The following is a 19,707-nucleotide window of genomic DNA, read 5'->3' as shown; positions in this document are numbered from 1 at the left end:
TAGGTCTCTTCTGATGGAGACTGGAGGCATCTTTACAGGGCCAACCTCCAGATCTGTGTTTTGTAGAGAACTATTCTTTTGGTTTGGTTAATTTTGGTAGCACTTAAAAGGATGTGGAAATATGGGAAGGAAGATAATTTAAAATTGTGTGGTTAAATAGCTCTATTAGTGGGATTAGATTTTTTTTAATCCACCCATACCTCCATGACATTAAAGGCAGAAAGGAAGAAAGCCATTTTAAATTGTCCATATCCATGTCAGGTGTAGTGGAAGCGGTCACCTAATACGGTGAATGATCACCTACATTTTTTAAAATATAGGTTTTACAGTTTCCTTTGGCAATTTACCTTTTACTCATGCTTTCTTACATATGTATGAAAATAAATTAGCATTCTCATAATCTCTTATCAGTACAGTATATGGTCAGTAGCACAGACTCTGGGGTCAGAATGAGGGAAAGTTCTGCCTCTACCTCGTGATAGCTATGTGATTCTGAGCAAGTGACTTTGCTCTCTGAGCTTACCTCTCAGATTTCCTGCAAGGATTCAACAAGATAATATATGTGAAGCAATTATAATGATCAAAATGACACACACAGTAACTGCTTAACCAATAGTAGCTATTTTTGTCAGTTTGGCTGTTGTTTTTTCTGTTTCTAAAACTGGCAAAATACCTTTCCTGAAGCATGTAGAGTAAGCGATAGCACCTGGATTGAAAATAAATATTTTTCTTGGGTAATCCACCCTGTGAAATGCAAATGGGAATAAATGACACTTCATCCTTTTTATAGAAATGGTCTGATCTATTAATGTTCACAGACTACCTGGCAAGCTAGGGCACTATTATGGGCATTTTCTATAATGTCTCAAATATTTAAACATTTATATTACAGAGATAAACATCAAAATGAATGTCAAGTTGATGGATCAGTAGAATAATGCTTCTTTCTTTCTTTTAGGCATATGAAACTCTGCTCCAGAAGGTACTTAATAAAGATTCCATCAATCTCTTTATCTTAGTTAAAATCAAGGTGATGAAACCCAAAGAAATCCATATTCATCTTCAAGTAACATAATACCAGAATTTAGCCAATTAAATCAAAGTTAATAAGTCATATAGTTTCTATTAAGACAAATTATACTTTTATTAGAAGATACTGGTTGCACTGTTTTCATAAAAACTGAAACATGAGATATAAGTTGAGAATTCGAAATAGTATTTTTCAGCCTATTACTAGAGAGAATTATAGCATTTGCTCAAGAAGTCCCAAGAGTATTCTCTAGCATGTGGGAGATGTTAAATATACCAAAGTTGTTGCAGATCTTCTCTAGTGTTATTAACTATTTGGCCCTGTTCACCCCTGTGAGAGGGGTGCTTGGGAAGCTGGGTGAATGTCCATGATTAAGAATCACTAAGGCAGAGTTCCCAGCATGACCAGCCATAGCTGTTCCTCACCAGAGGTGTCCACTAGAAAAATGCACACATCACTTCAAGAGTTAACGTGCTAGGTTTAACAGGTGGAGTGTATCATCATAAAACACATGCAGGTAGCTTAGAAGTAAAGGCAGCTGTGAAGGATGATGCTTCACTCAGGGCCAAGGTTTAATTTGAACTGTGGGGAAATGAAGGCTCCAATTATGAATTACAGCTTCCCAGAGGAGAAAATCCTCACGAAAAGGGAAATGATACTTCATGAAAAATGCTAGGTTGAAAACCAACATCAATTCACTGCAAAGGCAATGTGCTGTTAATCAAAGCCACCTTTGTGATATCCTCTAGGGAATGCTAGGGTTGCTGGTTATCTTGAGAACTTCTCCTGCTGAGTGATTTGAAATTCCCAGAACAACTTTCATTTTGCCCCAGAATCAAGGAATCTTGAGTGAGGCCCATGGTGTCCTCCTCAGCCAAGTGAATGAGCTTAGGGCAGAGCTGAAAGAGGAGAGCAAGAAGGCTGTGAGCTTGAAGAGCCAAAGGGAGGATATGTCCATCCTGCAGATAACCCTAAAGGAGGTAAGTGATGCTAATTGGAAGATACCATCAATTGTAAGTTACATTCCAATTTAAGAGATGTTAAGAAGTGTATCTTAGCAACCATATGGGTATTTCATTTTTATCAAATGAGAAAAATTTGGTTCCAAGTGGTTAATAATTTGCTCAAGATTACACAATTGGGGGAAAAGGCATTTATACTTATGCCTATTCTCCAAAGTCTTTGCTCAGTTATCATTTTCTGCTGCTTTCCTAACAGTAGAAACCCAAACACCATGAAAAATTGCTTCAGAGGATCCTCATTAATTCCAGTAAGAGTTTCTATCATACCTTCAGTTGGTTCGAGTCTTTCTAATTGAATGGCTCTTCGTGGGAGATGAACATAGGTCACCTCCTGCTCAGAGCCCACCCTGCAACAGGAAAGGGACAACTTGTGCAAGGTAATAGATTTTAACATTTTGTATCAGTCACTCTACTACCATTCTTAGTTTCAGGAGAGAGTTGAAGATTTGGAAAAAGAACGAAAATTGCTGAATGACAATTATGACAAACTCTTAGAAAAGTGAGTACCAGGTTTGGGTCCCAGAGCATTGTTTGTTAGATGATTATAGAAAAGTGCCTTCCAAATTTTAAAAATAATACTACTGTTGATAGGATATGGGGAAATTGGTACTCAATACTATTAGTGAGAATATCAGTTGGTGCAGTCTTTTTGAAAGGGAATTTGATGTTATCTATCAAGATATTAAACATGCACATCTGTGCCAGCAATTCCACTTTTTGGAATCAAAACTCGAGAAATCCTTTTATGTATGTGCAAAGATAATGTATAGTAAGAATGTTAATTACTGCTTTGTTAACAATAGTGAAGAAATTGGAAACCATCTAAATTTCTTGTGACAAGGATTGATTAAATAAATCATGTTGCATGCCCACAATAAAATACTATGAAGTTATTAAAAATAAGGTATAGATCCCTATGCCTGAGATTGTGTTAAAATAAAAATCACGTTGCAAAAGAATATGTTAAATCTGACCTAATTTATGATGTGTGTGTATGTGCACGTGTGTGTGTCCACACACTTTTGATGAGATAAAAGGATTGAAGTAGGGTGAAGAAGCGCCTTCACTTTTATTCTGTGTACTTCTGAATCAGCCTAATTTTTCACAACAAGCATGTATTCATGTATTAATTGGGAAATTAAAAATACCTAGAAGCTTAAAAAATTGAGGGTGACTTCTGACTCAGTTAAGGCAGCAGGAGGTAGATTGGGCAGGTAATATGGGGGCATCCTGGGCACAACTGATGGCCTTGGGAAAGAGATATGACTCAGTGAAATGAAGTAGCGTGGGGCTTATCCACTTTGGAGACTCCCTGTGACAAACATTACTCTTAGCCTTTTCCTTTCATCAACTCAGAATACTTTCTTCTTGGATCATCCTGTAATGTATGGTCAGAAAGTGCCAAGAACTCTTAATACTAGCTAAAGCAAGTTGCTTTTAGGCCACATTTATTAAAATGATAAGTAGGAAAAAGATACAAACAGAAATAATAGCTTGATTAGCAACGTTACTTCTCTTGTGACTGCATTGATTCAATCAAGGACTGGCCGTGTGTGTTTTACACTCCGAGCTGGTCTGCCCAGACAGCTAGGTCCAGTGTGCAGGGTACCACCATCGCACTACCCTTCAGTGTAGCAGTTTATAATCTAGCTCAAAGGCAAGTATTCTCTAAACTAGTCATAGGTGGAGATAGAGAGAGGACTGGAGTAAGGAAAAGAGGAATATTTTGTTCCTCATTTCTACGCCAGCAGGCCTGAGAATGTCTTGGTATACAATTCCCTGCCTGAAGAAAGCCATCATGCTGGAGATGTTCCTTGGGAAAGAGATATGACTTGGGTTAATTTGCTCTGTGGGATATTTGAGACTTAAACAGGAGTGATACTAAAGAATTCCTCAGTAGGGCCCAAAAGTTCCAAGGCAGTTGGTAAATGACAGTTGCAGATAAAACAGGGGCAGCAGAAACCATATAGAGGAATTAGTGATGAACTAGGCCTAGGAGATGCTGAATGTGTATAATAAAGATGTCACACCTCTGACTCTCCATCCAACAATTCTTCTCTCCCTCATCACTTGCTTCTGGTGTTCAGCATGCTGGACAGCAGTCAGCAGCGTGCCTGGAGCCCTGAGCTCGACGGAGAGCAGCTACAGCTGCAGGTCTCTCAGCTGCAGGCTCGGCTGGATGCTGAGCTGGAGGAGAAGGGCAGAGTCCTACTTCAGCTGTCCAGAGAAGAAGGTAAGTCAGGCCTTGAAGAGCTCTCAGATGAGGCCTCCTTGACATCTGGCTTGGGAGAAGGGAACTTAGGCCAGCATTTCTCCAACCCTCTCAAGTTGATCCTGTTTTTGTGGGGGTCGTGGAAAACTAGAGTAAGAACATTGGCAATCAGATCAGATTTACAGTGAGGAAAGCACGACACCTACCTCACACATATACTTTTTCCTCTGTAATGTTTTTTTTTAGTTGAGAGGATGCCAATTCTCTAATTATGTTTTTTTTTTTTTTTTTTTTTTTTTGAGAGGGCATCTCTCATATTTATTGATCAAATGGTTGTTAACAACAATAAAATTCAGTATAGGGGGGTCAATGCTCAATGTACAATCATTAATCCATCTCAAGCCTAATTCTCGTCAGTCTCCAATCTTCTGAAGCATAACGAACAAGTTCTTACATGGTGAACGAATTCTTACAGAGTGAATAAATTCTTACATGGTGAACAGTACAAGGGCAGTCATCACAGAAACTTTCGGTTTTGATCATGCAATATGACCTATAAACCATCAGGTCAAATATGAATATTCATTTGATTTTTGTACTTGATTTATATGTTGATCCCACATTTCTCCTATTATTATTATTATTTTTATTTTTAATAAAATGCTGAAGTGGTAGGTAGATGCAAGATAAAGGTAGAAAACATAGTTTAGTGCTGTAAGAAGGCAAATGTAGATGATCAGATGATCAGGTGTGTGCCTATGGACTAAGTATTAATCCAGGCTAGACAAGGGCAGCAAGACATCCACGGATGCAGAAGATTTCTCTCAAAGCAGGGGGGGTGAGGTTCTGAGCCTCACCTCTGTTGATCCCCAAATTCTCACCTGATGGCCCCCCTGCGACTGTGCCTGTCTTAGGTTGTTCCTCCCTTGAGGAATCTTACCCGTCTCTGGCTAACCAGTCATCTTCCGGGGCCATACAGGGAAATGTAAAGTTGGTAAGTGAGAGAGAAGCCATATTGTTTGCAAAGGTTAGCTTTTTACTTCTTTGCAGATTTATGCCCTGTGGCTTCTATGCCCAGCACTTGTCTCGAGGTATCTTTACCACCTGGAGGAATTATGATACTCGGTAAATTCGATATGAGGCACGAATTCTATTTAAAGTTTGTAGTTAGGAAGGAAGAAGAAAAGCTATAGATGTAGCATATGAAGGAAACTTGGGAGGATTGATTATTTCTTTGACATATCTTCTTGTATAGTACCTTAAGTATGTATAGGTTTTAAACTACTAACTAATTTGCACACACATATTGACATAATAGGAATACGGTGACATAAACAAAGCAAATCTATAATTACCAGCCATCTCCAGTGAAGCCAAGAAAACCATTTAGGCACCCTAGGCATTTGTGAAAATTTATCTATGATATGATGGATATTTTCTAACTGTACTTGAACCATCAGACAAATTAAAGCAGCCCATTTCTGGGATCTGTTCACATCCCATATGTTCTTTTAACCATAGATAGTCTATAGTCATGAGATTTTGGGGTGCTACAACTTGCACCCCTCCCAACTCCTGGTTGAGTTCCAACAGTACAGATCCAGTCAAATTCGTTGTCTCACTGTATGCACATGCCAGCCTAGACATCTCCCTCCTCCTTCTTATGGCAAGTCCAGGAGATGGTGGGCTGGATGCAGCCACAACCGCAGCATCGTCCGGATCCCTGTGGAGGCTTTTTGATGATCATCCCCCGGCACGAGTCCTCCAGAGAGTGCTGATGCCGGAAGCTCCTCCTCATATCGTATCTTAGTTCATTTTCTGGGTATCCAAGCTAGGCCTTGATCTTCTGCATAGAAACAAACAGACCCTTTGCCCACACTTTGACATGCCCTCTATACCACTGTGCAGAACTCATTGGAGGTCAGCACACAGTAACTGCTTTTTTTTTTTTTTTTTAATTAAGAGAAAGGAATATTATCAGAAAAGAGTACCTCCATAGCTGATCATCTGACACCCTTTAAGTGATCAACATTAAGGATATTTAAAGCATGCGTTGATCTTTGATTTACCAATAGTTTTATCCTGTTAAGGAGTAATCCCCCTTTTCTTTCTTTCTTTCTTTCTTTTTTTTTTTAAATTTTTAATCTACACTTACCTGAAGAATACTATGTTTACTATGCTCTCCCCTATATCAGGTCCCCCCTAACAACCACATTACGGTTACTGTCCATCAGCTTAGCAAAATGTTGTAGAGTCACTACTTGTCCTCTCTGTGTTGTGCAGCCCACCCTCCCCTTTCTCCCTCCCCCCCATGCATGCTAATCTTAATACCCCCCTTCTTCTTCCCCCCCCCTATCCCCCCCTGCCCACCCATCCTCCCCAGTTCCTTTCCCTTTGGTACCTGTTAGTCCATTTTTTGGTTCTGTAATTCTGCTGCTGTTTTGTTCCTTCAGTTTTTCCTTTTTTCCTATACTCCTCAGATGAGTGAAATCATTTGGTATTTCTCTTTCTCCGCTTGGCTTATTTCACTGAGCATAATACTCTCCAGCTCCATCCATGTTGCTGCAAATGGTTGGATTTTTCCACTTCTTATGGCTGAGTAGTATTCCATTGTGTATATGTACCACATCTTCTTTATCCATTCATCTACAGATGGACATTTAGGTTGCTTCCAATTCTTGGCTATTGTAAATAGTGCTGCGATAAACATAGGAGTGCATCTGTCTTTCTCAAACTTGATTGCTGCGTTCTTAGGGTAAATTCCTAGGAGTGGAATTCCTGGGTCAAATGGTAGGTCTGTTTTGAGCATTTTGATGCACCTCCATACTGCTTTCCACAATGGTTGAACTAATTTACATTCCCACCAGCAGTGTAGGAGAGTTCCCCTTTCTCCACAGCCTCGCCAACATTTGTTGTTGTTTGTCTTTTGGATGGCAGCTATCCTTACTGGTGTGAGGTGATACCTCATTGTAGTTTTAATTTGCATTTCTCTGATAATTAGCGATGTGGAGCATCTTTTCATGTGTCTCTTGGCCATCTGTATTTCTTTTTTGGAGAACTGTCTGTTCAGTTCCTCTGCCCATTTTTTAATTGGGTTATTTGTTTTTTGTTTGTTGAGGCGTGTGAGCTCTTTATATATTCTGGACGTCAAGCCTTTATCAGATCTGTCATTTTCAAATATATTCTCCCATACTGTAGGGTTCCTTTTTGTTCTATTGATGGTGTCTTTCGCTGTACAGAAGCTTTTCAGCTTAATGTAGTCCCACTTGCTCATTTTTGCTGTTGTTTTCCTTGCCCGGGGAGATATGTTCAAGAAGAGATCACTCATGTTTATGTCTAAGAGGTTTTTGCCTATGTTTTTTTCCAAGAGTTTAATGGTTTCGTGACTTACATTCAGGTCTTTGATCCATTTTGAGTTTACCTTTGTATATGGGGTTAGACAATGGTCCAGTTTCATTCTCCTACATGTAGCTGTCCAGTTTTGCCAGCACCATCTGTTGAAGAGACTGTCATTTTGCCATTGTATGTCCATGGCTCCTTTATCAAATATTAATTGACCATATATGTTTGGGTTAATTTCTGGGGTCTCTAATCTGTTCCACTGGTCTGTGGCTCTGTTCTTGTGCCAGTACCAAATTGTCTTGATTACTATGGCTTTGTAGTAGAGCTTGAAGTTGGGGAGTGAGATCCCCCCTACTTTATTCTTCTTTTTCAGGATTGCTTTGGCTATTCGGGGTCTTTGGTGTTTCCATATGAATTTTTGAATTATTTGTTCCAATTCATTGAAGAATGTTGCTGGTAATTTGAGAGGGATTGCATCAAATTTGTATATTGCTTTCGGCAGGATGGCCATTTTGACGATATTAATTCTTCCTAGCCATGAGCATGGGATGAGTTTCCATTTATTAGTGTCCCCTTTAATTTCTCTTAAGAGTGACTTGTAGTTTTCAGAGTATAAGTCTTTCACTTCCTTGGTTAGGTTTATTCCTAGGTATTTTATTCTTTTTGATGCAATGGTGAATGGAATTGTTTTCCTGATTTCTCTTTCTATTGATTCGTTGTTAGTGTATAGGAAAGCTACAGATTTCTGTGTGTTGATTTTGTATCCTGCAACTTTGCTGTATTCCGATATCAGTTCTAGTAGTTTTGGAGTGGAGTCTTTAGGGTTTTTTATGTACAGTATCATATCATCTGCAAATAGTGACAGTTTAACTTCTTCTTTACCAATCTGGATTCCTTGTATTTCTTTGTTTTGTCTGATTGCCGTGGCTAGGACCTCCAGTACTATGTTAAATAACAGTGGGGAGAGTGGGCATCCCTGTCTGGTTCCCGATCTCAGTGGAAATGCTTTCAGCTTCTCGCTGTTCAGTATAATGCTGGCTGTGGGTTTATCATATATGGCCTTTATTATGTTGAGGTACTTGCCCTCTATTCCCATTTTGCTGAGAGTTTTTATCATGAATGGATGTTGAATTTTGTCAAATGCTTTTTCAGCATCTATGGAGATGATCATGTGGTTTTTGTCTTTCTTTTTGTTGATGTGGTGGATGATGTTGATGGATTTTCGAATGTTGTACCATCCTTGCATCCCTGGGATGAACCCCACTTGGTCATGGTGTATGATCCTTTTGATATACTGTTGAATTCTGTTTGCTAATATTTTATTGAGTATTTTTGCATCTACGTTCATCAGGGATATTGGTCTGTAATTTTCTTTTTTGGTGGGGTCTTTTCCTGGTTTTGGTATTAGGGTGATGTTGGCTTCATAGAATGAGTTTGGGAGTATTCCCTCTTCTTCTATTTTGTGGAACACTTTAAGGAGAATGGGTATTATGTCTTCTCTGTGTGTCTGATAAAATTCCGAGGTAAATCCGTCCGGCCCCGGGGTTTTGTTCTTGGGTAGTTTTTTGATTACTGTTTCAATTTCTTTGCTTGTAATTGGTTTGTTTAACTTTTGTGTTTCTTCCTTGGTCAGTCTTGGGAGGTTGTATTTTTCTAGGAAGTTGTCCATTTCTTCTAGGTTTTCCAGCTTGTTGGCATATAGGTTTTCATAGTAGTCTTTAATAATTCTTTGTATTTCTGTGGAGTCTGTCGTGATTTTTCCATTCTCATTTCTGATTATGTTGATTTGTGTTGACTCTCTTTTTCTCTTAATAAGTTGGGCTAGAGGCTTATCTATTTTGTTTATTTTCTCAAAGAACCAGCTCTTGGTTTCGTTGATTTTTGCTATTGTTTTATTCTTCTCAATTTTGTTTATTTCTTCTCTGATCTTTATTATGTCCCTCCTTCTGCTGACTTTAGGCCTCATTTGTTCTTCTTTTTCCAGTTTTAATAATTGTGATGTTAGACTATTCATTTGGGATTGTTCTTCCTTCTTCAAGTGTGCCTGGATTGCTATATACTTTCCTCTTAAGACTGCTTTTGCTGCATCCCACAGAAGTTGGGGCTTAGTGTTGTTGTTGTCATTTGTTTCTATATATTCCTTGATCTCTATTTTGATTTGTTCATTGATCCATTGATTATTTAGTAGCATGTTGTTAAGCCTCCATGTGTTTGTGAGCCTTTTTGTTTTCTTTGTAGAATTTATTTCTACTTTCATACCTTTGTGGTCTGAAAAATTGGTTGGTAGAATTTCAATATTGTGGAATTTACTGAGGCTCTTTTTGTGAGCTAGTATGTGGTCTATTCTGGAGAATGTTCCATGTGCACTTGAGAAGAATGTATATCCTGTTGCTTTTGGATGTAAAGTTCTATAGATGTCTATTAGGTCCATATGTTCTAGTGTGTTGTTCAGTGCCTGTGTGTCTTTACTTATTTTCTGCCCGGTGGATCTATCCTTTGGGGTGAGTGGTGTGTTGAAGTCTCCTACAATGAATGCATTGCAGTCTATTTCCCTCTTTAGTTCTGTTAGTATTTGCTTCACATATGCTGGTGCTCCTGTATTGGGTGCATATATATTTAGAATGGTTATATCCTCTTGTTGGACTAAGCCCTTTATCATTATGTAGTGGCCTTCTTTATCTCTTGTTACTTTCTTTGTTTTGAAGTCTATTTTGTCTGATATTAGTACTGCAACCCCTGCTTTCTTCTCACTGTTGTTTGCCTGAAATATGTTTTTCCATCCCTTGACTTTTAGTCTATGCTTATCTTTGGGTTTAAGGTGAGTTTCTTGTAAGCAGCATATAGATGGGTCTTGCTTTTTTATCCATTCTATTACTCTATGTCTTTTGATTGGTGCATTAAGTCCATTTACATTTAGGGTGACTATTGAAAGATATGTACTTATTGCCATTGCAGGCTTTAGATTCGTGGTTACCAAAGGTTCAAGGTTAGCTTCTTTAGTATCTTACTGCCTAACTTAGCTCGCTTATTGAGCTGTTATATACACTGTCTGGAGAGTCTTTTCTTCTCTCCCTTCTTATTCCTCCTCCTCCCTTCTTCATATGTTGTGTGTTTTGTTCTGTGCTCTTTTTAGGGGTGCTCCCATCTAGAGCAGTCCCTGTAGGATGCCCTGTAGAGGTGGTTTGTGGGAAGCAAATTCCCTCAGCTTTTGCTTGTCTGGGAATTGTTTGATCCCACCATCATATTTAAATGATAGTCGTGCTGGATACAGTATCCTTGGTTCAAGGCCCTTCTGTTTCATTGCATTAAGTATATCATGCCATTCTCTTCTGGCCTGTAGGGTTTCTGTTGAGAAGTCTGATGTTAGCCTGATTGGTTTTCCTTTATAGGTGACCTTTTTCTCTCTAGCTGCCTTTAAAACTCTTTCCTTGTCCTTGATCCTTGCCCTTTTAATTATTATGTGTCTTGGTGTTGTCCTCCTTGGATCCTTTCTGTTGGGGGTTCTGTATAATTCCATGGTCTGTTCGATTATTTCCTCCCCCAGTTTGGGGAAGTTTTCAGCAATTATTTCTTCAAAGACACTTTCTATCCCTTTTCCTCTTTCTTCCTCTTCTGGTATCCCTATAATACGAATGTTTTTCCTTTTGTATTGGTCACATATTTCTCTTAGTGTTGTTTCATTCCTGGAGATCCTTTTATCTCTCTCTATGTCAGCTTCTATACGTTCCTGTTCTCTGGCTTCTATTCCTTCAATGGCCTCTTGCATCTTATCCATTCTGCTTATAAATCCTTCCAGGGATTGTTTCACTTCTGTGATCTCTTTCCTGACATCTGTGATCTCCTTCCGGACTTCATCCCACTGCTCTTGCATTTTTCTCTGCATCTCATCCCACTGCTCTTGCATTTTTCTCTGCATCTCATCCCATTGCTCTTGCATTTTTTTCTGCATCTCTGTCAGCATGTTCATGATTTTTATTTTGAATTCTTTTTCAGGAGGACTAGTTAGGTCTGTCTCCTTCTCAGGTGTTGTCTCTGTGATCTTTGTCTGCCTGTAGTTTTGCCTTTTCATGGTGATAGAGATAGTTTGCAGAGCTGGTACAAGTGACCGCTGGAAGAGCTTCCCTTCTTGTTGGTTTGTAGCCTTTTCCTGGGAGAATAGCGACCTCTAGTGGCTTGTGCTGGGCAGCTGTGCGCAGACAGGGCTTCTGTTTCCTGCCCAGTTGCTTTGGGGTTTATCTCCACTGTTGCTGTGGGCTTGGCCTGGCTGGGGCTGTTCCTCCAAAATGGTGGAGCCCCGTTAGAGGGGGAGCAGCCAGGAGACTATTTATCTCCGTAAGGGGCCTCTGTGCTCCCTGCTGCCCAGGGGGTTAGAGTGCCCAGAGATCCCCAGATTCCCTGCTTCTGGTCTAAGTGACCTGTCCTGCCCCTTTAAGATTTCCAAAAAGCACTCTCCAAACCAAAACAACAACAGCAACAATGAGAGAGGGAACAGAAAGGAAAAAAAAAAGAAAAAACACGCGATTTTTTTTTTTTTTTCCTCAGGTGCCGGTCCCAGGCACCCGCGCACTGGTCCTGCTGCCCTGTCTCCCTAGCACCAGGGTCCCTGTCCTTTCAAGGCTTCCAAAAAGCACCCACCCACCGGTCCCGCAGGGAAGGAACGCTCAATATTCTTGGTCCTCAGGCACTGGTCCCACGCACCCGCTCACCAGTCCCGCCGCCCTGCCTCCCTAGCACCGGGGTCCCTGTCCCTTCAAGGCTTCCAAAAAGCACTTGGCAAAAAGAGAGAAAAAAAAGGGGAAAAACGCGCGATTTCTTCCGTCCTCAGGTGCTGGTCTCAGGCACCCACCCACCGGTCCCACAGGGAAAAATGCGGGATATTCTTTGTCCTCAGGTGCCGGTCCCAGGCACCCGCTCACCAGTCCCGCCGCCCTGCCTCCCTAGCACCGGGGTCCCTGTCCCTTTTAGGCTTCCAAAAAGCACTCGCAGAAAAGAGAAAAAAAAAAGGGGAAAAACGCGCGATTTCCTCTGTCCTCAAGTGCCGGTCTCAGGCACCCGCCCACCGGTCCCACAGGGAAAAACGGGGGATATTCTTTGTCCTCAGGCGCCGGTCCCAGCCACCCGCTCACCAGTCCCGCCACCGTGCCTCCCTAGCACTGGGGTCCCCGTCCCTTCAAGGCTTCCAAAAAGCGCTTGCCAAAAAGAGAAAAAAAAAAAAAGGGGAAAAACGCGCGACCTCCTCCGTCCTCAGGCACCGGTCTCAGGCACCCGCCCCCAGGTCTCGCAGGGAGAAACGCGGGATATTCTTTGTCCTCCGGCGCCGTTCCCAGGCACCTCCTCACCGGTCCCGCCACCCTGCCTCCCCAGCAACGGGGGCCCGTCCCTCTAAGGCTTCCAAAAAGCGCTCGCCAAAAAAAAAACTGCTCCGGTTTCTCTCCACCCGCCGGGAGCCGGGGGGAGGGGCGCTCGGGTCCCGCCGGGCTGGGGCTTGTATCTTACCCCCTTCACAAGGCGCTGGGTTCTTGCAGGTGTGGATGTGGTCTGGATGTTGTCCTGTGTCCTGTGGTCTCTATTTTAGGAAGATTTTTCTTTGTTATATTTTCATAGCTCTATGTGTTTTTGGGAGGAGATTTCCACTGCTCTACTCACGCCGCCATCTTGGCTCCCCACCCTAATTATGTTTTTAAACATTTACTTTCTTTAATTGAAAGTACTGACAATGAATTCCTCTGCCTTTTATTCTGATCAGTCACCTTAGAAGGTGATTGGGAGCCTTTTATTTTTAGCACATGATACTTGAAATTGAGAAGCCAATTACTGCTCTTAGGCACCACTACCATTTTCCCCATCTAAACAGTGGCTCACAGTAGATAGTTATTCTAAAGATTTTTGAATACTGTTAAAGAGACCTTTGTCTCACTTTTTTTTTCTAGCCTGGATGCCTTGATATTTGATCTTATCAATCTTATATTTCTTCAGATTCTAGTACATTCACATAAGAGAGTGGAGAAAAATACAATATTGAGAAAAATAGAGACAGGAACCATAAAAGGATAAAGCTTAGGACCTTGTAGTATGTATGAATACAAGTAAAGTGTTATAAAGACCTTAGGGAAAAATAATCTAATCCCCTCTCTAATGCATGATGATGAGATGATCACACAGAACAACACACACACACACACACACACACACAAGGAAATGCCCAAGTGCCTATCCTCTCTCCATCCAGGTCGGTGGCCCGCAGACAGCCAATAGCTTAGAAATCAGAATGGTGCTGGGAAGAGTCGGTGAGATACCAGTTGGGATGGTGCTGTCCCAAAGTTTGGACTGTGTCAGTCAGTCTAGTGACTCTGCTGCTTCTTCTTGTCCTTTTCCTTTCCACTCTGCAGTTAGGTGTTTTTGGTTTTGTTTTGAATTCTAAGTGTCAACTCAGTTTACTAGGTTGAAAAGATAGAACTCCTTTGTAGAAATAATAGAGGATTGCTTCTGTAAGGGCAAATTCATAAAATGAACTAAACATTCATGGGAAAATTTAATTTATACTTGGTCCAACTTTAACCATGACTACTGATAACTACAGAGTTTCAACTTTCTGGATTATCTTTTCCCCAGCTCTAAACAAGGATCTGAAGCTTGAAGTCACCCACTTGCTTCAGAAGCATAAACAAGAAGTAGATAGCTTCCAAAATAAAGATACAATTTTCCAATGTCCTGATGGGCTATCTGAAACAACCACTCACCTGCCTCTATGCCAGGAGATCACTCAGATAGAGGTAAGAGCCTCTTTAATCAGGGAAGTCTCCTCTGCAGAGGGGTCTCTGGCAAATATCCCTATAAAAGAGGAAAGGACAGGAAAGCTAACTGAATAATATTTTATCCTGATTGAGGACAATACTTGGGAGGCTCTGAGAAGGCTGACAGTAGTGATAACCTTTGTGAGCTCCACATGATTTTTCCACTCTTTACACTTTATACAATTCAGAATCTTTTCCAGTTGAGGGCTTGAAATGATCTGCTGAAGAGCAAACAGCTGTTGAGGTTCTACAGCTTGCCCACTGCTGCCATTGAACCTGAGGAACTAGGGGAAAGAGCACTTGTGAAGTGACACAAGTCCTCATTTACATTCTAGAGTAGATTTTGTTGCTGGTACTTTACTGTTTCCAACAACTACTTTTAAACAATAGTTATTACTGTACTTGTCATGTTTATACTCCCTTTTACCAATGCTTTTTCCCTCTATAGCCCAGTGAACCAAAAAACCAAGAAGAAAAGAAACTGTCCCAGACATTAAAGGAGTTGCAAGCATCACATGGAGAGACCACACTGGAACTGGAAAAGACCAGAGACATGCTTATTCTGCAGTGCAAAATCAATGTGTGTTATCAGGTGCAAGAAAAGATGGGGATAGATACATGGGCACAAGGGAACCACTTATAAGACTGGGAATGAAGCAAGGCCGAAGTTGCCAGGGCTGTTGCAAGGTGATATGCTGTCCTGTGCAAACACAGAATATGCTGTCCTCTGAAGAACTTGAGGACTCACATCTGCCCAAGGCACCTAGGCTGCAGAAGCCAGGGAGGGGGCTGGCTAATGAGAAGGCACGTGTGAAGTTTCTGGGTGCACATTTTGCCAATCCCAGGAAAATACTTCCATGTGGCACTAATAGCCCAACTGGTCCTTGAGGGGTCTCTGGGGAGCCCAAGCCTTTTTCTAGTGGATGAACCTGCCCTGTTAAGGAGATAGTGGAGTCTCCTTTACCCAGAAAGTGCCACGTTTTTATCTGGGCTGTTTAGTTCTGGGCCACTGGAATAGGAAAGTTGAGACATTATTTTGTTTCAGGAGGAACTGGAGGCAAAGATGACAAAAGCCAATAATGAATGTAAAGACCGCAAAGAAAAACTGAAGAGGTTGAATCAGCTCCTAGACCTCAAGAACAATCGTATCAATCAACTGGAAGGTATTTTAAGAAGCCCTGGCCTTTCCATATCTGGCAAGTCTTAGTACCTTGTTCTGCTCCTCTTGGAACCTGTCACACAGCTAATGCCTGTGCTCCCCTCTGTGTACCTGTCTAGAAGGCCACCACTTATGTCCTCAGCATATGACTTATCCCTCCTGGGCTTTATCCTGACATCTTTGTTGTTTTAACACATGGTTGGCAACTTCTTTTCCTCCACTGTGTCAATGTCTTTCTTTGATTTCTCTGGAGAGTTTCAATAGGGTGCAACAATTGCTTAATTTATTTTGAGAATGAGAGTGTATCACTGTTGGCCCTCCAGGTGGTGTAACACCCTTGCTCTCTCTAGATTGTTTTGTCAACCCAGGCCTGTAATAGAAGTTTTTGCTAGACAATAGAATTTCATCATTCATCTCTACTCATCCTTTTCTCTGATTTCTCTCTAAAAGTCTCCAAATTTTTTGTTGCAGTTTGAGGATGTCTGCAAAACAGGGTAGCAGTCTGCAAATTTCATAATCTGGGTTCTTCCTATACTAAATAAGCTGCTGCTGACCAAGATCTGGTATCGGGTTTGCATGTCAAGGAAATTGGCTTTGTTATTATATCCTGTGGTGAGTGACCTGACTTACACTAACCGAATTCACCATAGACAAAATATTAAACCAGAAGGTTCATTTGTTATTTTACGACAGTGGCTGTTGTGTTGCTGCCAGAATATTCAAAAACACTGTTCCATGCAGCTTTCTCTCTGGAAAGCAGAATCAGTAAGCAGGTTACTTAGTGAGCATGGAACCAGAGTAAAGGAAGGTGGGGCATTCTGGTGCATGATTTATCCATGCCAGGGATAGTCTTTTAAAAGGTCACTGCCATGTAACAAGGGAGATCCCCCCTTGGATTGAAATGCTCAGGTCTTTCAGATTCAGGGTCTTTCTCTTGGTACAGTGCAAGATAAATACCCTTAACTACTTAAGAAGATTCATTTGCTTTAACTTACAGTTCTTTCACTACTGGTAAGGCTAAAGAGTTTTTCATATGTTTACCAGTTACCTGTATTATTTATTTTGAGAATTGTCTTTTCCTGTTCTTTTTCTGTTTCTTAATAGTATTGTTATTGATTTGTTAAAGTTTTTTATATGCTCAGATTATTAATCCTGTGTTATATAGTGCCTAATTCTATGTATGTTTTATTTAGTTTGGTATTAACCTTATTAATTAAGGAACCATTAGTCAATCTCTCTATTCCATTTTGGGGGTCAGGAAGACATTCTTATATATCCAAAATATTTTTATTCTACTACTTTAACTCTTAAAATAGGACCTTCACCATCAACACACTGTGATGATTTTAAGACTCCCCAATTTGAAGCAGACCATATATCAAAGTTTCTGATTGGTTGGACATGGGAGATAATGCACAGATCTGGTAGACTGTCTTACATATCTTTGCCACCCCTTGCCAATATTTTTAACCTTTCTCCGATAAGTATTCTGCTCCGCTTTTTACTCCCATTACTCTTTGACTTAAATTGGGTTTCTTTTGCCCTCTTACAACAAAACCAAATTCTCAACAGAATGAATATTCTTGTAACTGATCTGGCTGGAGAAAGAAAATCATTTCTTGGTGGGGCCCAATGTAATGCAACATACATAGCGACTGTAACTTGCTCTTCCATGGCCAATATGTCAAACTCTAGGAAACAGTCACATTTTGTGTTCCTAGTGCTTCTCCAGTGGAATTACCAATCAGTTCATAGGGCCTTGCTGTAAGCCCGGACAGTGTCATCTGCAGTTGAAATTGTGCCTCCAGTGTTTTCCTGAGTTTAGTGTTTACTTTCCAGTCACTCATTTTGAACCTTATTTCTAAAAGAGTCATTGGATTATTTGGCCATCAGAATACAAAGCTCCTGATTGTCATTCTTGTATGTTTTTTCTTTTGAATCACATGGTTCCTTAAAAGAATTACAACTTGGACTTCCACCATGGTTTTTGTTCTCCTTCTGTCCACCTTCCTTTACCCTAAGGAAGAGCTTCCTACTCTTTAATGGATAGGCAGTTTTCTTTCCCCTCTAGAACAACTCAAAGATGTGGTTTATGGCACCCAACAGTTGTCATTATGTCTGGAAGCCCTGCCAGTCTGTGGAGATGAGGATAAAGTGGAAATTTCTCTGCTGCATCAGAGTGAAAATCTTTTTGAACTGCACATCCACCAGGCTTTCCTGACGTGTGCTGCCCTGACTCAAGCTGGAGATGCTCAACCTACCACTTTCTGTACCTATTCCTTCTATGATTTTGAAACCCACTGTACCCCACTAGTTATGGGGCCACAGCCCCTCTATGACTTTACCTCCCAGTATGTGGTAGAGACAGACTCCCTTTTTGTGCACTACCTTCAAGGGGCTTCAGGCCAGCTAGAGCTACACCAGGCTATAGCGACTAAGCACCACACCCTCGCAGCTGGATGGATTTGCTTTGACAGGGTGCTGGACACTGTAGAGAGAGTCCATGGCTCTGCCACACTTACTGGTAAGTGCTCTTGGTGTCCCACAGCTCCCAGGACTAATGCAGAATTTCCCAAAGTCTGTAGTTGCTCTTCTGGTGGCTTCCCATTTTCTTCCTCTGCCTTTAGTCTTGACCCTCACCATAGCATCTGTATCCTCCATGTCTTTCATACTTTCTGCTACCCAGGAGCTGGTGGAGAGGACTTCGGGGTGCTAGAGTACTGGATGAGGCTGCGCTTCCCCATAAGATCCAGCGTACAGGCATGCAATAAGCAAAAGGAAGCTCAGGCCTACCTGTCAGCCAGTGTGCCTGGAGCCTGGGAGGCCCAGGAAGATGAGGTGAGAAAAAGGAAGTGTACATGCATCTCAAAGGAGCCTCAGCCGAGCAGCTCAGGAGAACAACTCTGTCTACCACTCTCAAAAAGCATTTGTTGAATGTGAATGAAAGAAAAAAATGTTACACCACAGCTAGTCCAAATTCTTCCCTTGGTCTAGCTTGAGTTTGAAATGAAATCATACCCTTGGAGCTAGCTCTCTCCTTGCTGTAAACAAAATAGCTTCCCTGTTCCATTCTCTAAGATAAGGCCTGCTGCCAGCATCTCCCTCAGATAACCATCTTCCAGAGCCAGTTTGCAGGCCAGGAAAGGTCATCAGGTTCCTCCATGACCCAGTCAGAATTCTGCAGTTTTCTAGGTCATAGCTCATCCTCATCAAGGGTACTAGGGTTCATCTACAACTCTCTCAGGCTGCCCTTTTCCTCAATCCAAGACCAACATCTTTCCAGTCTAGATCAGAGACTTGGAAGCATCAGAATGAGCTGCGGGTAGAAATCATCCGATGCTGTGGACTCCAGAGTCGATGGCTGGGAACCCAACCGAGCCCATACGCCATGTACCGCTTCTTCACCTTTTCTGACCATGACACTGCCATCATTCCAGCCAGTAACAATCCCTGCTTTAGAGACCAGGCTCGATTCCCAGTGCTTGTAACCTCCGACCTAGATCAGTACCTGAGGCAGGAGGCCCTGTCTGTCTATGTTTTCGATGATGAAGACTCAGAGCCTGGCTCATACCTTGGCCAAGTCCAAGTTCCCTTGCTTCCTCTTGCACAAAACAAATCCATTAAAGGTGAGAGTTCAAGGTTATTTCATCTTTATGCTCTCTGTCAGTGTTGTCTTCCTGTCCTAATTCTACTTTTCTTTGATTACTTGCTTGGAAGAGTCTCTCTTAAAGCCTGCTGAAAGAATTATAGGATGTTGTCAAGGGCTATAGAGTGGAAGACTTAGAACCCCACTAATCATATGGAAACATGGCTTCTGTTGCTGCTTTTCAGCAACAAAAGCAAGATTCCTGAGTGGGTAGATCCGCCAACCTAAAGTCCATACTGCTATCACCAAGCAAACATTTTCTGACTGTAGTGCTTCTTGGTACTTGTCTTTACTCAAGGCCCAGTGTTTCTTAGCACATGACTAGATATCAGATTATAAGCTGTGTCCTTAATACTCCCTTATAATTCTCTCGCTTCTTTTAAACATTAGACGCAAGTTAGACTTCGATCACACAGCATGGCAAAAGTTAATTTCTTGGATTCTTTTTTCCAATATGGAGCTGAACTTCATGCTACTTTAGCTTACTTTCATACCCAGAGTT

General features: G+C 41.4%; 1 protein-coding gene across 10 annotated transcripts in view; it reads left to right on the top strand.

Annotated features, from left to right (window-relative positions):
- RPGRIP1 (RPGR interacting protein 1) overlaps nucleotides 1-19,707 on the top strand; it is an 82,231-nt gene that overhangs the window by 26,687 nt on the left and 35,837 nt on the right. The window contains exons 8-17 of one of the 10 annotated variants that reach the window (XM_073211550.1): nucleotides 959-982; nucleotides 1,864-2,010; nucleotides 2,478-2,551; nucleotides 4,140-4,285; nucleotides 14,219-14,379; nucleotides 14,849-14,992; nucleotides 15,446-15,563; nucleotides 17,631-18,083; nucleotides 18,246-18,397; nucleotides 18,843-19,185. In XM_073211550.1, the coding sequence (XP_073067651.1) occupies nucleotides 959-982; nucleotides 1,864-2,010; nucleotides 2,478-2,551; nucleotides 4,140-4,285; nucleotides 14,219-14,379; nucleotides 14,849-14,992; nucleotides 15,446-15,563; nucleotides 17,631-18,083; nucleotides 18,246-18,397; nucleotides 18,843-19,185 (1,762 nt within the window). Of the gene's footprint in view, nucleotides 1-385; nucleotides 2,011-2,477; nucleotides 2,552-3,989; nucleotides 4,286-14,218; nucleotides 14,380-14,848; nucleotides 14,993-15,445; nucleotides 15,564-17,630; nucleotides 18,084-18,245; nucleotides 18,398-18,842; nucleotides 19,186-19,707 lie in introns of those variants that run through there. The other 9 variants (XM_073211544.1, XM_073211541.1, XM_073211543.1 and 6 more) reach the window with 9 other exon arrangements.

The sequence above is a fragment of the Manis javanica genome, chromosome 8, assembly GCF_040802235.1.
Source record: "Manis javanica isolate MJ-LG chromosome 8, MJ_LKY, whole genome shotgun sequence".
Taxonomy (NCBI): Eukaryota; Metazoa; Chordata; class Mammalia; order Pholidota; family Manidae; genus Manis; species Manis javanica.
Note: the sequence above shows the minus strand (reverse complement) of the source record. Positions and strands in the feature narration are given on the sequence as shown.